The 19,013-nt window shown below is 42.6% G+C and overlaps 1 protein-coding gene across 2 annotated transcripts in view; it reads left to right on the top strand.

The window, feature by feature from the left end:
- Nucleotides 1-19,013, top strand: part of LOC122544390 (polyunsaturated fatty acid 5-lipoxygenase-like) — a 42,354-nt gene that overhangs the window by 7,765 nt on the left and 15,576 nt on the right. The window contains exons 1-7 of one of the 2 annotated variants that reach the window (XM_087982811.1): nt 157-393; nt 3,194-3,389; nt 4,486-4,564; nt 8,159-8,281; nt 12,644-12,747; nt 14,559-14,728; nt 16,501-16,644. In XM_087982811.1, the coding sequence (XP_087838937.1) occupies nt 244-393; nt 3,194-3,389; nt 4,486-4,564; nt 8,159-8,281; nt 12,644-12,747; nt 14,559-14,728; nt 16,501-16,644 (966 nt within the window). In that variant the 5' untranslated portion in view covers nt 157-243. Of the gene's footprint in view, nt 1-156; nt 394-3,193; nt 3,390-4,485; nt 4,565-8,158; nt 8,282-12,643; nt 12,748-14,558; nt 14,729-16,500; nt 16,645-19,013 lie in introns of those variants that run through there. The other variant, XM_087982810.1, reaches the window with a different exon arrangement.

The raw sequence follows: 19,013 nt of genomic DNA, 5'->3' as shown, positions 1-19,013 counted from the left end.
GGGGCAGGGTCCTACCCACATTTGAGGGGCACTCCAATATCGAACGCACAACGTGAACCACCTCTACTCTGTCCCTCCTCCCTGCCTGATGTCGAAACAGTTAGAACAGAATTTCCTGTGAGATGGCATGTCAGCTGTTTCCCCAGAAAAATCCCTGGTTTCCTTTTCTGTTTCATATATAAACACTGCATCTGCTTTCCTTGCCACACCGTCAGAGGTTGGAAGTTCTGCCAGTGCTAGAATATGATCACTTACAAAGTCATGATTGAGACTGGGACAGGCTTGTATGCAGGAACCGAGAGTTATGTCTTCTGCACCCTGATCGGAGAGAGGGAGAAGAGTCACAAGGCTAGTGTGAACAGATGGCTGCACAATGACTTGAAGCAGGAAACTGTGAGTATATATTCCAGCAGAAATCAGCAGCTTGTTGCGATCAATATCATTCGGTGCTTCGATTGGAGAAATAATTTTGAATTGAAAGATTTGCATGTGTGTCACAATAGTCCTTAGATGCAATGAAATTCTAAGGTGAGAGGAGAAAGATTTAAAAGGGACCCGAAGGGCAATTTTTTTCAGAGAGGGTAGTTCCTATGTGGAATGATCTGCCAGAGGAGGTGATAGAGGTGGGTACAATTCCAACATTTAAAAGACATTTGACAGGTACATGAAGAGGGAATGTTTAGAAGGCTATGGATTAAATTCAGGCAAATGGGACTAGTTTAGTTTGGGAAACTAGCATTGACATGGATGTGCTCAACTGACCTACACGAAGAAATATGTTTCCTCATCCACATTAACAAGACCGTTTAGTATCTTATACCCTTCAATCAAGTCAACCCTCACTCTTCTATATCTCAGCCTGTCCTCATAACATGAGAACAGAGAGGCTTAGGGGTGCAATTACGTCATTCCGCGAAAGTGGTGTCACAGGTTGATAGAGTGGTGAAGAAGGTGTTTGGCACATTTGACTTCATCGTTCAGAGCACCGAGAACAGGGGTTGAGATGTCAGATTACCACTGCACAAGACATTGGTGAGGTTTTTATTTGGAGCACTGCACATAATTCTGGTCACCCCCTACAGGAAGGGTGTTATCAAACTGGAATGACTGCAAAAAAGGTTAACAAGGGTGTGACAGAAACTGGAAGTTTTGAGTTATAAGGAGAGGCTGGATAGGCCAGGACTTTTCTCACTAGAGGTTGGAGGCTGACGAGTGACCACATCCAGGTTTATAAAATCATGAGGGGCATTTTTAAGGTAAATCGCCAAGGTCTTTTTTGAAGGGTAGGGGAGTTCAAAACTAGAGAGCACAGGTTTAATGTGAGAGGTGAAAGATTTAAAAATGCGTGAGGGGCCTAAATGGAACAAGCTTCCAGAGGAAGTGGTAGAGATGAGTACAACTGCTATATTTAAATGACAATTGGACAGGTACATAGATAAGAAGAATTTAGAGGGATATGGGCCAAACTCAGGCAAATGAGACTAGTTTAGTTTAGGAAACCTGGTCAGCATGAATGAGTTGGATGGAACTAATTCATCCCATGTATCAATCTAGTAGATCCCTTCTGAACTGTCTTCAATATATTTACATCCTTCCCTAAATAAGAAGGAACAGTGGTCCGAAAGCTAGTGCTTCCAAATAAACCTGTTGGACTATAACCTAGTGTTGTATGATTTTTAACTTTGTCCACCCCAGTCCAACACCAGCACCTCCACATCATGTAATTTCCTGGTTCATCTTTACTACCTCTCTTAAAAAGTGGAACAACATTAGCTGTTTTTCAGTCCTCTGGCACCTTCCTTGCGGCCAGAGAGGAATTAAAAAATTTGTGTCAGAACCCCTCCAATATCCTGCCTCACCTTCCACAGCAGTCTGTGAAACAATTCATCCAGGTCAGGATGATTTTAAGGCCGACAGTGCCTCCAATACATCTCCACATCCTAAGTTAAACTGTGTATGTTCCTCACAGTTCCTTTTTCTGAATTCCATACCTACGTTCTCCTCTTCTAGAGTGAGGACCAAAGAGAAGTATTCATTCAACCCCCTTCTAATATACAGTGGTTTCACACAGGTTGCCCACTTGGTCCCTAATGGGTCCTACTCTTTCCTTGGTTAACTTCTTTCCTTTAATGTATTTATAAAACATTTTCTTTTCTCCCTAATCCCGTTAGTAAGTCTTTTATCATGCCCCCTTCTTGCTCTTCTAATTGCTTTCTTAAATTCTCTCCTGCACTTCCTGCATTCCTCTAGGGCCACAGCTGAATTGTTCCCTTTGGACTTGCTACGAGCCCTACTTTTCTTTGTCCAGTCCTGAATTGTCCTAGAACTTACTGCTCATGCATTTCCCTTTAAAGGACCTGTATACACCCCACCTCCTTTTTGAATGCCTCCTCTCCTCCCACCATAGCTCCACTGTAGACTTATCTGCAAGGAGCTGTTCCCAGTCTTCCGTGGTCAGATCCTGCTTTAATTCAATGAAACCTACCCTCCCCCAATCTAAAGCCATCTTTTGCAGACCTCCTTTTTTTCAGAACAAATTTGAACCTTGCCATGTTGTGGTCGCTATCACTTAAATGTTCTCCTGCTGCCACACCAAACATTTTTCTGGCTTCTTTCCCCAGAACCAGATCCAGCACTGCGCTGTCCCTTGTTGGGCCTTCTATGTGTTGATGCAAAAAACTCTCTGGATACATTTCAAGAAATATGCCCCCTCTAAACCCTCTACATTATGACAATCCCAATTTATGTTGGGGAAAGTTGAAATCCCCTTGTATAATTACCTGGTTATTACTCTTAACTAAAGAATCCCCTATCACAATTGCCCTTCCTTTCTCCTTCCTCCCACCCTGTGCAGTCAAGCCGTTTGTGCTCCCAGAAGCTTGGCTCTGACTGCATTACTCCGAGTTACCAGCGCCCTCATCAGCTTCCAAAATGGAATAGTGGTTAGTGTGTGGGACCCCAGGAGACTCCTGCACTACCTACCTGTTCTTTCCGGACTGTCTGCATGAAAGAGGTAAATATCTTTCCAGCACTCCTTGTGAGTGAAGAGAAACAGACAGCTGGTCCCAGCATCCCAATTTCTTCCGTATAATCAGAACCAACCTCACGACGGAATACCAACCCGACAATCAGAATCCAATTTGTGACTGGAGCTTCTTGACATGCTATTCGCTTCCTCACCCTCACTTTCCAGGTGGATCACTATGAAATTGCAAGTGACTGGGACCTTGGGAGCATTAATTTTGTGGAGCTGCAAGTAACTCCATTCTACTTCCAAGATTACTGGTTCTGCTGCTGTGTGACGGTGGAGACCCCCGAGGGAAACACCTTCCATTTCCCCTGCTACAAGTGGCTGGCCAACTGTACCATAAGCCTCCGGGAAGGAACAGGTAAGTCGGAAAATCCAGGGATTGTTGAGGAGAAGCAAAGCATGGAAGTAACATGCATCCTCATAGAGCCCTTCCCAAAACAATTTACACACAGCATGTTCCTCAGGGAGAGAATGACCAGACAATCATTCTTTTGTTGATTCTGGTGGAATAATAGATATTGACAGGATGCCAAAGAGAACTCCCCTGCTCTTCATAGATGTAGCACCATGGGACCTATCACACCCATGTGACATAACTTTGGTTTAAAGCCTTATCAGAAGGGCAACACCTTTGAAGGCAAATCTTCCATTCCAGGCATGTTACAGGACATTTTCTCTACACCACCTAAAGTAAGCTCCTGGGCCTGAAATTTATTCCAAAGGTGTGCAACTTTATTTGTCACATTTCTCTACAAGTGCAGCTCCCCTGAGTAGTGGCACCGATTTGCCAACACATTCAATTGGTATAATTCCATTGTTTGACTGCCTCACGAAATTGGAGTTTGTATGTAACCCATTCCAAACCCATGATTAGATTCGGTTTGCCACTCTACATTCCCATTGCCGGGGAGGTGGTGCTGTAATGGTCATGTCACTGGCCTAGTAATTCAGAACCTCCACTACCGAAAGGGTCAAATCTCTCAAAGGTGGACGAGGAAATTTAAATTCAATCAAAATCTTAAGCACAAAGCTAGCGTTATGGGGACCACTGTTGTTCCTTAAAAAAAGCATCTGATTCACCAATGCCTTTTAAGGAAGGAAATCTGCTGTCCTTACTTGGTCTGGGCTACATGTGACTCCAGACCCAATGTGCTTAACTCCTAACCGCCCTCTGGGCATTTAGGGATGGTTAATAAATGCTGGCCTATCTGACAATACCCATGAATTTTTAAATAAAGTTTCTGAAATGAACCATTCAGTTGGCTTTAGTCTGTAACTCATTCCCGAGTGTCCATTATTCTGTGTATAAACAGTCTAAACATCTGAATTAGATTTAAAGTCATAACACCTTCCTAAAATCCATGATTCTCTTTGTATAGTAGTTAAACTTCCCAAGTTCTCAGTCTTCCTTGGTTATTGCCTTTTGTAATTAACATATGCATGTTCTGTTTCAGCTAAAAGAATCTATGATGATGGACCCGTGTTCCAGTGTCATCGTAAGAATGAACTACGGGAGAAACAACAGCTCTATCGGTAATAGAACATAGAACATAGAAAAGTACAGCACAGAACAGGCCCTTTGGCCCACGAAGTTGTGCCGAGGGTTAATCCTAATGTAAAATAAAATAACTTAACCGAAGCACCCCTCAACTCACTGCTATCCATGTGCATGTCCAGCAGTCACTTAAATGTCCTTAATGACTCTGCTTCCACCACCACTGGCAACGCATTCCATGCATTCACAACTCTGCATAAAGAACCTTCCTCTGACGTCTCCTCTATACCTTTCTCCTAATATCTTAAAACTATGACCCCTCGTACCAGTCAATCCTGCACTGGGGAAAAGTCTCTGCTATTGACTTTATCCGTTCCTCTCATTATCTTGTATGCCTCGGTCAGGTCACCTCTCTTCCTCCTCCTCTCCAGAGAGAAAAGTCTGAGCTTATTCAACCTCTCTTTATAAGGCAAGCCCTCCAGTCCAGGCAGCATCCTGGTAAACCTTCTTTGTACCCTCGCCAAAGCCTCTGTATCTTTCCTATAGTAGGGCTACCAGAACTGGACACAATATTCCAAGTATGGTCTCGCCAAGGACTTGTAGAGCTGTAGCAAAACCTTGCAGCTCTTAAACTTGATCCCCCTGTTAATGAAAGCCAAAACACCATATGCTTTCTTAACAACCCTATCCACTTGGGTGGCAACTTTGAGGGATCTATGTACTTGCACACCAAGATTCCTCTGTGCCTCCACACTGCCAAGAATCCTGCCTTCAATCCTATATTCAGCATTTAAGTTCGACCTTCAAAAATGCATCACTTCGCATTTATCCAGGTTGAATTCCAGCTGCCATTTCTCAGTCCAGCTCTGCAACCTGTCTGTGTCGCGCTGTAGCCTACAGTAGCCCTCGATACTATCCCGGCACCTCCAACCTTTGCGTCATCTAACTCACCCTTTGACCTCATCAGCCAAGTCATTATAAAAACTACAAAGAGCAGAGGCCCAAGAACAGAGCCCTGCAGGACCCCACTCAACACTGACCTCCAGGCAGAATACTTTCCATTTACAACCATTCTCTGCCTTCTGTCAGCCAACTAATTCTGAATCCAGACAGCCAAATCTCTCTGTATATCATACTTCCTGACTTTATGAATAAGCCTACCATAGGGAACCTTATCAAGTGCCTTGCTGAAATCCATATACACCTCATCCACTGCTCGACCTTCGTCGACCTGTCTTGTCACCTCCTCAAAGAACGAGCCAAATAAAAGCACAACACTGTGAATGCTGAAGATCTGAAATTAAAAGAATTGCAGAAGTGCTAAGGAAACTCAGCAGCCACCAGTGGCTATTCATTCTCCTAGAATTCATCCTTCTGGAACATTGGAGGCGGTGGGGTGACCTTATGGAAGTTTATAAAATCATGAGGGGCACGGATAGGATGAATACTCTAGGTTTTTTTCCCCAGGGTAGGGGAATCCAAAACTGGAGGGCATAGGTTTAAGATGAGAGGGGAAAGAATTAAAAGGGATCAAAGAGGCAATCTTATCGTGCAGAGGGTGGTGTGTGTATGGAATGAGCTAGAATTAGAATTCCTACAGTGTGGAAACAGGTCCTTCGGCCCAACAGGTCCACGCCGACCCTCCGAAGAGTAACCCTCCCAGACCTATTCCCCTATTTGCCCCTGACTAATGCACCTAACCTACACATCCCTAAGAGTAACTTAGCATGGCCAATTGACCTAACCTGCATATCTTTGGACTGTGGGAAGAAACCAGAGCACCCGGAGAAAAGCCACGCAGACATGGGGAGAATGTGCAAACACCACGTAGACAGTCACCCGAGATTGGAATCGAAAGTGGGTCCCTGGCACTGTGAGGCAGCAGTGCTAACCGCTGAGCCACCATGCAACCCCAGAGGGTGGAGGCTGGTACAATTACAACATTTAAAAGGCGTCTAGAATAGTATATGAATGTGAAGAATTTAGAGGGATAGGGGCTAAATGCTGGGTTTTGGGACTAGTTTAATATATCTGGTCAGCATGGACAAGTTGGACCTAAGCGTCCATTTCCGTGCTGCACATCTCTATGACTCTGTTTTTCTGTCTCATTATGCTCTATCTCCCCCTATAATATACTCTTCCCCCTTCCCAACATCTATCTTCTTCAGGAAAAGCATGCTTTTCTTCGCTACCATCAGCTCTGAAGAAGGGTCACTGGAAGTGAAAAGTTAACTCTGATTTCTCTCCACAAATGCTGCCAGTCCTGCTGCAACTTTCCAGCAACCTCTATTTTTGTTAAAGGACATTGGAACTGTTTGGTCATTTAATAGAATATGGATGATGGATACAACTGAGTTAACATTGTGCATATTGAAGCAATATTCTCATTCTATGATTCAGTTCTATTCAAGTTATCATCAAGGATAAGCACCGATATAAATGAATCTCAATGCAATTAAGAATTCATTAGAAAGCGGTTAAAACAATAAATCTCACAGGAAAGCAATGTAATCAGAGTATAACCAATAATCCTGAGAAACAATTTGAATTTCCGAGCAATGGAGTGGGAACATTGGTTCCTGGTGTTTTTCCTCTACCATTATACACCAATTATACCTAGTCAAAGAAAGAGGAATGGGGGGAGCAAACTGCCCTAACCACAAGGTAGCAGCATTGGCTTTGCAACACATGCAACAGTCTCTAGACAGAATCTTGGAATTATTATACAGTGCAGAAGGAGGCCATTTGGCCCCTCCTACCTGTACTGGCTCTATTATCTAGTCTGGCTTGATTACCTTGTGCCAATCCCTTTATTCCTTTTCCCTTTATTCCTGAACATTATTACTATCCAAATAACCATCCAATGCCCCTCATGAATGCCTCAATTGAACTTTCCTCCACCACATTTCCAGGGAGTGCATTCCAGATCCTTACTACTTGTAATGTTACCAAGTCTTTTCTCACATTCCTCTTGCTTTGTTTGCCCATCACTTTAAATCCATGCCCTCTCACTCTTACAAGAGGGAACATTTACTCAGTCTAGCCTGCTCTTGCTTTTGGAGACCTTAATCAGATCTCTTCTCAGCCTTCTACTACTCAGGGAGAAATGTCTGTCTTCTTCAAAACTCCCAACTTCTTCAATCTATCCTCATATCTGAAGTTTCTGTTTCCCGGAGCTCTCTGCACTCTGCACTCTTTCTCCATTGCATTCGCTTCTTTCATATGCCGTAGTACTCACAGCTATACACAATACTCCGACTGAGTTAACTGAATTAGACTTAATCAAGCCAAGTGATTGAACCAAATAATTGGGCTCAGAGTGTTGTAGTCTCATTGTAAGAAAAGTTTAAGAAAGAATGTGAAAGTGAATGGACAGGTGAACTTTTTAATAGATAACAATGATTAAATAGGATGAAAAACTTAACTTTATATAGAAGTAATAATGTCTGTTATAATTTAAAATGTGTTCATTGGCTTCAGTTCCCTGGGACTTGCTATTGCCAGAAAGTGTTTTCCATTTAATTTTAAACCTTTATTAACGCTACCGAATCCTGGTCTAAATTCGATAATTTGATATTTATACAAACATGTCTCCGCCTCATGATTGAATGGTTCCTCCCTTTGTGTTCTAGGTGGAGGGAATTACCCTCGATATTGCCAAAGTGTATTGATGCTCGATCAGTGGATGATCTCCATATGGATTTGAGGTTCAGTTGTGTGAAAGAACTCGGTTTTGAATTCTCCGTGATAGAGAGGTAAGTATCACAGTCTGGATGAAAGGCAGCATAGAATCCTTACAGTTTGAAAGCAGGTCATTCAGCCCATTGAGTCCACACTGACCCTCCAAAGAGGATCCCACCGACCTACACTATCATCGTAAACCTGCATTTCCCATGGCTAATCCACCTAGCCTGCACATCCCTGGACACTGCGGGGCAATTATAGCAAGACCAATCCACTTAACCTGCACATTTTTGGACTGCAGGAGGAAACTGGAGCACCCGGAGGAAACACAAACACAGGTAGGATGTGGCTCGAATCAAGCCCTGGCGCTGTGAGGCAGCACTGCTAGCCACTGAGCCACCGTGCCAAGCCACCATGGAAAGCACTTTATGTTAGGGGGGTGGAGAACAAGATCAAAGAGATTACATTGAGCTTGTTTAAGACACTAATTCAGCCTCAACTGAAATATTATGTCCAGTATTGGCCACTGGAGAAGGTCCAGTAAGATTCGCAAGAATGATTCCAGGGACAATTAACTTCAATGATGTGGATAGATTAGATTACTTACAGTGTGGAAACAGGCCCTTCAGCCCAACAAGTCCACACCAACCCTCCTTTCCCCTAAATTTACCCCTTCACCTAACACTACGGGCAATTTAGCATAGCCAATTCACCTAACCTGAACATTTTTGGACTGTTGGAGGAAATCCACACAGACACAGAGAGAATGTGCAAACTCCACACAGACAGTTGCCCGAGGTGGGAATTGAACCCAGGTCTCTGGCGCTGTAAGGCAGCAATGCTAACCATTGTGCCACCATGCCACCCCTAGTTTGGAGAAGTTGAGACTGTTTTCCTTAGAGAAGGTTGAGAAGAGATTTGATAGAGACGTTCAACATCAGGAGAGGTATTGAATAGGGTGGATAAGGAAACACTCCATGAAAGGAGCAGGAATCAGAGGGCATGGAATTAATGTATTGGCAAAATAAGCAAAACACACAGCGAGTGGTTAGGATCTGGAATGTGCTGCCTGAGAGTGTGGTGCAAGCAGTTTCAACTGGAGATTTCAAAAAGGAGTTAGACAGTTAACATGAGAAAGAGGAATGTGCAGGATTACAGGGAGAAGGCAGGGGAATGTCACCTCCTTCTGCGCTGTAACGATTCTGCGATTCTGTGATGACAGGTTTACTGCTGCAAATTTAGCACCGAAACCAATGGTCAGTAAAATGTGACCTGGTACTGACTGATGTGCCCTATAATCGCTGGAAATGGACTTGGTACTGGGCCCAGTATTCAATAGACAATAGACAATAGGTGCAGGAGTAGGCAATTCTGCCCTTCGAGTCTGCACCACCATTCAATATGATCATGGTTGATCATTCTTAATCAATATCCTGTTCCTGCCTTATCTCCATAACCCTTGATTCCACTATCCTTGAGAGCTCTAGCCAACTCTTTCTTAAATGAATCCAGACACTAGGCCTCCACTGCCCTCTGGGGCAGAGCATTCCACACAGCCACCACTCTCTGGGTGAAGAAGTTTCTCCTCATCTCTGTCCTAAATGGTCCACCCCGTATTTTTAAGCTGTGTCCTCTGGTTCGGCACTCACCCATCAGCGGAAACATGATTGCTGCCTCCAGAGTGTCCAATCCTTTAATAATCTTCTATATCTCAATCAGATCCCCTCTCAGTCTTCTAAACTCAAGGGTATACAAGCCCAGTCGCTCCAGTCTTTCAGCGTAAGGTAGTCCTGCCATTCCAGGAATTGATCCCGTGAACCTACGCTGCACTCCCTCAATAGCCAGAATGCCTTACCTCAAATTTGGAGACCAGAACGGTACACAATACTCCAGGTGTGGTCTCACCAGGGCCCTGTACAGCTGCAGAAGAACCTCTTTGCTTCTATACTCAATTCCTCTTGTTATGAAGGCCAGCATGCTATTAGCCTTCTTCACGACCTGCTGTACCTGCATGCTTACATTCATTGACTGGTATACAAGAACACCTAGGTCTCTTTGTACTGCCCCTTTACCTAAATTGATTCCATTTAGATAGTAATCTGCCTTCCTGTTCTTGCCACCAAAGTGGATAACCATACATTTATCCATATTAAACTGCATCTGCCATGCATCTGATCGCTCACCTAACCTGTCTAGGTCACCCTGTAATCTCCTAACATTCTCCTCACATTTCACCCTGCCACCCAGCTTAGTATCATCAGCAAATTTATGTTACTACTGTTACTACTGCCACCAAATCCTGTTACTACTATTCCTGAGTTCTCAGTCAGTCAGGGTCTGATACTGGATACCTTTGTAAACCCGCATTCACTTTATACAGCATTCCCAGATCAAATCCCAAGGAAGATACCCAATAAAGATAGATCAATAATCAGAGTAATATCGAAACTGAAGTAGTTATTCAGCCTGTTGTGTCTGTGCTAGCCCTTTGAAGGAACAGTCATTCTCAGTCTCACACACTCGGATTGTGTCCAAATCAGTTTTAAAACCATTTATGAAATCTGCTTTTGCTACATTTGTACATTCTAGAATGCAACAACTCCCTGAGTGAAATCAATTTTCCTCATCCCCTTTGCAAATCAATTTAAATCTGTTAAATGCCCCGGTTCTTAGCTCAGTCACCAATGAATCATTTTCCTGTCCACAAAACCTCCCACCATCTTGAAATCCTCTATTTTGTCAATGTTTAAACTTTGTCTGTTGTGTTTGTTTTAATATAATCCCAGCGGCTGGTAACAATACACAAGTCAGATTTGTTTTGCAATTTGTTTACAGTGTTGGTCAGTCATTGAGAATATTCGCATGAGGCTGCCAGTGTACTTTTAACAAAAGCACATCAAAGTTTATTACACAAAAATAAATGCTCGTGAATTACCAAAGGTAGGCATTTTTAGACTGACATGAGAAGAAAGTTGGCGGCACAGTGGCTAGAGCTGCTGCCTTACAGCACCAGGGACCCGGGTTCAATTCTCAACCTTGGGCGACTGTGTTTGTGCAATCTCCCTGTGTGTGTGTGGGTTTCCTCTGGGTGCTCTGGTTTCCACCCACAATCCAAAGATGTGCAGTTTATGTTGGATTGGCCATGCTAAATTGCCCATAATGTTCAGAGATGTATCGGTTAGACGCATTAGTCAGGGGTAAATGTAGAGTAATAGGGGAATTGTTCTGGGTAGGATACTCTTTGGAGGAGTGGTGTGGATTTGTTGGGCTGAAAGACCAGTTTCCACACTGTAGGGATTTTGAAAAAAAAAGGTTTTTACTCAGAGAGTGGTGAGCCTATGGAATTCTCTGCCACAGAATGTGGTTGAAACCAAAACATTGCATATTTTCAAGGAGTTAGACATAACTGTTAGGGATAACGGGATCAAAGGGATGGGGGAGAAAGCATGAACAGGATACTGAGTTAGATGACCACTATGATCATATTGAGTAGTGAAATAGGCTAGAAGGGCCAATATGGCCTCCTTCTCCTCCTATGTTCTAATTTTCCATGTTTCTTTAAGAAAAAAAAAACAGTTATATATCTATAAGACTCTTTGGAAAGATCTTTTCATGAACAGCAACAATAAAGGTTTAACTCTTTTCCCGGAAATGTTCATAATAGATACTCAACCCCCATAAATTATTACTCTTATGTTAACTCTTCAAACTTACTTCCTCACATATTACTGAAAGAAAAACACATCTTGTCAAAGCTTTTTGTCTTGCATTCATTATGTCAATGATCAAGGAGCCAATTTATGTGGAAAATTAATACTAATACCGATACTGAATGAGAAGAGAGTTCTGATTGGTTGGCAAGTGCATTTTGATGCCATGGACAATAGACCTTTTTATTCCTACTTAACCTACTTCCTGCACATTCACCAAATGTGATTTTTTTCTTTCTCTCCCAGAGATACATAAATATAGATGAACTCACAACTCTTTCAAGCTGCCCTGATTGGACTACTGAAACAGCTTAAGATTTATTTCCAGCACTGATAGACTGGAGATTTCTATCCAATTCCGACAACTTGGAGATTCTTAGAGCCTGGAGACATCTAGAAATTAAAACCGACATTCTGATTGTATGACATCTGAATTCAACTTACTGGTAGCACTGACTGTTCATTTCGCTAGATGATAAAACTCAACAAATGATCTGCAATTAACTCCCCAATATAGCAGATTGAGTCATTTAGCTTAAGTCTCTTTCTTGGAAAGATTGCCTTTATTTCACAGTTTAAGGCGACTTTCTGACCCTTTCTTGAAAGTTACAAGTCACCTTCACGGAGCGGAAAACTCAGATTCATTTTTCTCCACTTTTGAATTCAAATTGCAAAGTAATGATAATAATATACTACAAATAGCTCTTATCACAATTTCTTTAGCCTTTCAGAACTCACGCTGAAGGAGAAAGTGAACAAGTTGGAATGCTCTTGGACCACCGTTGAGGACTTTAATCACATTTTTTGTGTCAACCCTTCTAATGCAGGTAATGGAAATTGGCAATATTTAGGAGAGGGGAGGTTGAGCTTGTCATTGCAGGTAGTACCACTAAAGTATCAACAGTACACTTATGATGAGCAAGTGACCAAATAGAAAGAAAGAACCTACGTTGCTGTGGAACCTTTAATTACCTCCTGATTTTATTGCCAATTAAATATTCTTTAGAGTAGCCATTGTTGGAAAAGAGGTACTGGGCAGGTTTACACGCACTGATGACCATATCTTTCTGGCTTTGTACCGTGTATTGTTTCCCCTCCAAAACATACCTCATTCATAAAATTCATAAAAATACATTATAAAACATTTTGAATAGAAAATTATGGAATGCAGTCAAATTCAACTTGTCTCCATTCAGCTTTGCCAGTCTCAGGTGCCTCCATACAATTGAAATACTCTTGACATTTACATTGTACACTTACTGTACTGTAGCTTCGTAGTTGGCACTGCTGCCTCACAGCACCATGGATCCAGCTTTGATTCTACCCTCAGACTACTGCCTGGGTGGAGTTTGCATGTTCTGCCCATGCCTGTGTGGGTACTCTGGTTTCCTCCTACAGTCAAAAAGATGTGTGGGCTAGGTGGGTTAACGATAGGAAATGTAGGGTTACAGGGAAGGGGGTAGACTGGGTAGGATGTTCTCCAGAGGTTAGTGTGGACTCGGTGGGCCAAATGGCCTGCTTCCACGCTGTGGAATTCAATGATTCTATGTCAAAAATACAGACAGACTAAGGGCAAAACATTTCAAACACAAAACTAAGACCCCATTTGCCCTCTCAGATGGATGCATAAGATCCCATTGAACTGATTCAAAGGATATTTAAAAGTCATTTGGGTAAGTTCATGCATAGGAAATGTTCGGAGGGATATGAACCAGAAGCAGACAGTTTGGGATTATGTTTGGAATGGACTTGTTAGACCGAAGGGTCTATTTCCATGCTGTATGATTCTGCGATGTTGAAGGTGACGACGAGAGCAAGGGAGTTGTTCAGAAGGTCACAAGATCATAAGAAATAGGAGCAGGGAAAGTCCATTTAGCCTATCAAGCATACTGCATAAGATCATCGCTGATCTTTGGTCTCAACCCCAGATTCCTGCATGCCTAACTCCTCCAGAACTGTAGACTCCCTTGTTGACTCTATAATTCAGCCTTGAATATGCTGAACTATTTATCTTCCACTGCTCACGAGGTAGGGAGTGTGGGGTAGGGGGGGTGGGCGTCAGCTTCAAAAGGCTCAATAGCCTTCTCCTGTCCCAACTTTCTCTGCTTTTATGAGTGCAAGACCAAACAGTTTGACACGTTGTGTCTTTTTTTACGGATACTCAAGTTCTGTATTACGAAACAACTAGATTAAAAACAGTTGAGTTCCCAATACTGATTCCCATGGGATTCCACTCGTTGACCTAGATTCTAGCATTTCCCAATGGCGAATGTCTGTGTGGAGTTTGCACATTCTCCCTGTCTCAGTGTAGGTTTCCTCTGGGTCCTCCAGTTTCCTTCCACAGTCTAAAGATGTGCAGATGAAGTGGATTAGCCATGGGAAATGTAGGCTTCCAGGGATAGGGTAAGGGTTGGGTTGGGATGCTCTTCAGGGGGTTGGTAAGGACTTGTTGGGCTGAATACATTGTAGGGATTCTATGATTAATATTGACTTGTAGGGCTGGTTGTTGAGGAGAGAATGACTACGTTCACTTGGACTTCTACAGGGTTGGCTTTAAGTTGTTGTTAACGGCATCTTGCTATTTCTGCACTACCAGCTCTTTATGTTCTACCCCCACCCCCTGTTCCGTCATTTGCAGTGTTTGCCAAGCATCATTGGAAGGAGGATTGGTTCTTCGGTAACCAGTTTTTGAATGGCTTCAACCCAGTCCTGATAGAGAAATGCGACAAAATCCCACCAAACTTCCCTGTGACAGATGACATGGTCAGGACATCTCTCAGGAACTCCACACTGAAGCAAGAGATAGAGGTACATTGGTGTTTTACTCCTTCACATTGAGTACTAGAGATTGAACCAGGAAATGTAAAATTCTTGCTGAGCACAGCGTAGAAATTTGACTCTTTCCCTACAGCTTCTGAGAAATTTGATATCCAAAGAGGAACGTAAATTTCGGAATACCTTATTTGAGTGCCATGTTAGCTCATGACAAATTGGAAGGAGGTAGTATTATGCTGATGTCACTCAGCTAGCAATCCAGAATCTCAGGCTAATGTACTGGGGGCAGGGGTTTGAATCTCACCAGGACACAGGGTGAAATTTGAATCCAATAAAATGTGATCTTAGAAAGCTCACTCACATGGTGATCACTGTTGATTGACATTAAGGTTCATCTGGGTCACTAATTCCTTTCAGGAAAGGATATCGACTGTCCTATACAAGGTGACTCTATGATCAAAGGATTAGGTAGGATGGACAGTGAGAGCCTTTTTCCTTGGATGGTGATGGCTAGCATGTGGGGAAATAGCTTTGAATTGAAGGGTGATAGATCTAGAACAAATGTCAGAGGGTAGGGTCTTCACTCAGAGAGTAGTCGGGGTGTGGAATGCCCTGCCTGTAACAGTATTAGACTCACCAACTTTAAGGGCATTTAAATGGTCATTGGATAAACATATTGTTGGAGAAATTAGCCCAATAAAACAGAGATCACAAAACACAGATCGAAGTGAAATTAACTGTTTATTAACACAGCGATATTGCGGAAGAGAAATTGGCTAAGCTAAAACAGCACAGACAGTCTGTCTGGGTAGCCGGAATTCTCTTCCTCGAGCTGAAAATCAAGCCAGGTTTTATAGGAATCTTGTCCAATGAAGTTAATTAAAAATAGGGAAAATGCAATGTATTTGATAATTAAGTAATCCAGTTATAATGGTGATCACTGCAAAGCAGTTATCAGAAGAATGTCCTGATTGTAGATACAATGAAGCATCCTGGCAGCATCACACAGTTTTTAACGGGATCAGGAGATTCCAGCTCTCTTTGAGGGTAGGTGAGAATGTTCCTTTTAAAGCAGCAAGTTGTTTCCATTGTTTCCCTCCTGTGAGCGAGGTATTCTGATGCCTCTCTGTCTGACCTGTCCTTTGTGTGACTTTGGTATCACTGGGGTATGAGATTGCCCTTAGGGCTTTGGGACAGCTGTGTTGATTGGGTCCAAGAAGCTTATTGTTAGTTTGTCTTGGGAAGGGTATTCCCTGGTCTGTGAGTGACTATGGTCATGTCTGGTTTCCCTTGTCAGCTTGTTTGGTCAAGGCTGAGGTATTCTGGATGTTACTTGTATGGTTTAGACAGGCTTGATTTCCTATGTTCCCTGTGGCCATGCTGTGGGTAGGCAGGGTGGCAGATCTTTTCCCACACATTTGGATGATCATTGAATAGTATAGGTTAGATGGGCTTCAGATTGGTTTCACAGGTCGGCACAACATCGAGGGCTGAAGGGCCTGTGTTGTGCTGTAATGTTCTATGTCCTTACCTGGTCTGGCCTACACTTGACTGCAGACCCACAACTATGTGATTGAATTTTAATTTCAGAGGACATGGCTGGAGGCCAAACAGAACTCAAGAGATGGTGGTGAGTGACTTGGTGTAAGTGTAAATAAAGCAAGGCTTTGGGTTGAATTTTTATTGATGGAACTTGAGGCCAGGCAGAACAGCATTGGGATTCAGCAATTATAAGATGATCCACATTGATATTGTATTCAGACAGTGCCTGATTGTATAACCATTCCTGTTTGTGCTTGTTTCAGAATGAAAATATCTATATTGTCAATTATGAGATCTTGGATGGAATTCCTGCCAATGTAATTGAAGGTGTGCAGCAGTACACTGCAGCACCTATTTGCCTGCTTTACCGTAATGAACAGAACTACATGATACCCATTGCTATCCAGGTAGGATCTGTAGACTCACATTACTTCTTATTTTATGAGCAATTACCACTGTAGACCACCATATTGTGTGAGAAATCCTAACCGCTATCACTATGTTGTATGAGGCTGACTTCCCATTTTTGTTGACCTTGGGCTGAGTATGCTGGTATTCATCAAAGATCTTCACCTTCCAAATCCATGACCACTACCACCTAGAAGGACAAGGGCAGGAGATTCATGGGAACTCCACCACCAACTTCAAGTTCCCCTCCAAGCTACCCACCATCCTGACTTGGAAGTATATTGCCATTCCTTCATTGTCACTGGATCAAAATCCTGGAATTCCCTCCCTAATGGCATTGTGGGGTAACCCAAAGCAGGTGGACTATACCTGTTCAAGAAGGTAGCTTACCACCATCTTCTCAAAAGCAACTAGGAATGGGCAATAAATGTTGGCCAGCCAGTGACACCCATATTCCACAAAATCAATAATTAAAAAATAATCGACAGTGTCCACTTGGTCTTGTGTGGCAGAAGAAAACTATTTTGTTGTCTAACTAAGAGAGATTCTTGGCTTTAACAAGATGAAATTTATTCCATGTTAGCAAATAAGTATGAAAAGTACAATAGACATTTAAAAGGCATCTGGATGGATACATGATAAGGGTTTAAAAGCATAAATTGCTGGGAAAGCTCAGCAGGTCTCGCAGCATTGTGGAGAGAAATCAGAGTCAACATTTCGGGTCAAGTGACCCTTCTGAGGATCTGTTTCTGTTTTGGATTTTGTTTCTGATTTATAGCATCCATAGTTCTTTTGGATTTTATTGAGAATTTAGAGGGATATGGGCCAAATGATGGCAAATGGGACTAGATTGGTTTGGGATATCCGTTCAGCGTGTACCAAAGACCAAAGGGTCTGTTTCTGTGCTGTGCAACTCTATGGCTCTATGGTTTCAACCAACAGAGATCTGCCTCTGGATGTTTCCAGGATTCAGTCCTTCTGCAGTGTTGTTCTTTGAAATTCTGCTGTTGAGTTGTTCTGGTGTTGGATTCTTGCACAGTTTTCTCCCTTTCAAGTTTGCAGTGTAACATTATTGATACCCTTTAGATTCTTTCACCCCCAACATTGAATACACCTTCAGAGACTTGAAATCTGCAGCTTGCCTTCTTATTAAAAATAGCTCCTTTATTCCTTGTTATAAAGCTTTCCGTTTAAAACACAGCTTTTCTTTCTGCAATTAACCCCTTTACTTCAGAACATTACTTCTGCAGGCATTTGACATGAGGCAGCAGATTATCAAATAGGTGTTGTCTCCTCTCTCCCTGGAAACAGTTTGTGTTGTTTTTGTAGCTTCTTCATCCCCAGGAATGGTTAATTCACATGTTGCTGCAACTTCTTTTTATAAATAATTTCTCAATATTCCGTTCATCTCAAGAAACAGTTTAACCAAAAAGGAGTTATTGCTGCTTCTTTCAATCAATGTGTAGTAGTTTTTGTTTGATAATTCTTTCCAATCCATGAACAGTTATAAAAAGTTTGAAGTGTATATTGTCACAGTCCCTTTCGTTATGATGTTCCTCGTTGGGTTCATCTCAGTCAGGCAGTGGTAGATAATTGATCCACATTAAGTTCTAGTTTCAGGGGTTACCTCATACACCTCCTTAGGGTGTGTGAACAATATAAGATCACTGCTGGTCTGCAGCTCCTCGAATGACCATATGTTTCTTGCTAAGATCTTCTATCCACACTTGTTGGCTTGCACACAAGTATGTCAATCATATCTCATGGTGACGCCTACTGTAGTGTGATGCATGCATTGAAATTGTTCCTCCCCACATACAGATTGGTAGTCCAAAGAGCACATCTGCGGAGATTTGGTTGTATCGGGAACTGACTCTTTGACTTGCTGCCCACCAGCAACTCTGGTGGTGATAGGCTAATTGGAGTGGGATGGCTTGGTAACATAACAATGCTGTGTCAAAGTCAGCATTTCTTTTCAAAAGTGACCTGATTGTTTGGAGCCCACCTGTTTGTTTGTGGTTATTTCAGTGGGCTCATGTGACACTCAGATTCAGAACTGGCAGCAGACTGGCTGAAGCACACATTAGCAAAATGTGTTCTATCAATGTGCTTTGCAAATACTTCCTGCAAGACCCTGATGATCACATCCATGGTGGTGGTACATAACATCCTCACCTCAATCCATTAATTAATCAATAGTTACAAGACAAGACTTCCAATTAAAAATGAATAGGTCTGTGCTCATAAATGCCTATGGTCTTGCAGGGCAAATGCCAGGTATTACTGTCTCTCATTGCTGTGGCTTGTGACTAATTCAAACTTCTCAGTCTGCTCTGAGATCTTCCAACTCTTTGGAGATCTCGGAACA

This window comes from Chiloscyllium plagiosum, unplaced genomic scaffold (genome assembly GCF_037043375.1).
Source record: "Chiloscyllium plagiosum isolate Xiang-an unplaced genomic scaffold, Cpla_swu_hap1 HiC_scaffold_44, whole genome shotgun sequence".
In the NCBI taxonomy this organism is placed as follows: domain Eukaryota; kingdom Metazoa; phylum Chordata; class Chondrichthyes; order Orectolobiformes; family Hemiscylliidae; genus Chiloscyllium; species Chiloscyllium plagiosum.
This window is presented reverse-complemented; position numbering and strand designations above follow the sequence as displayed.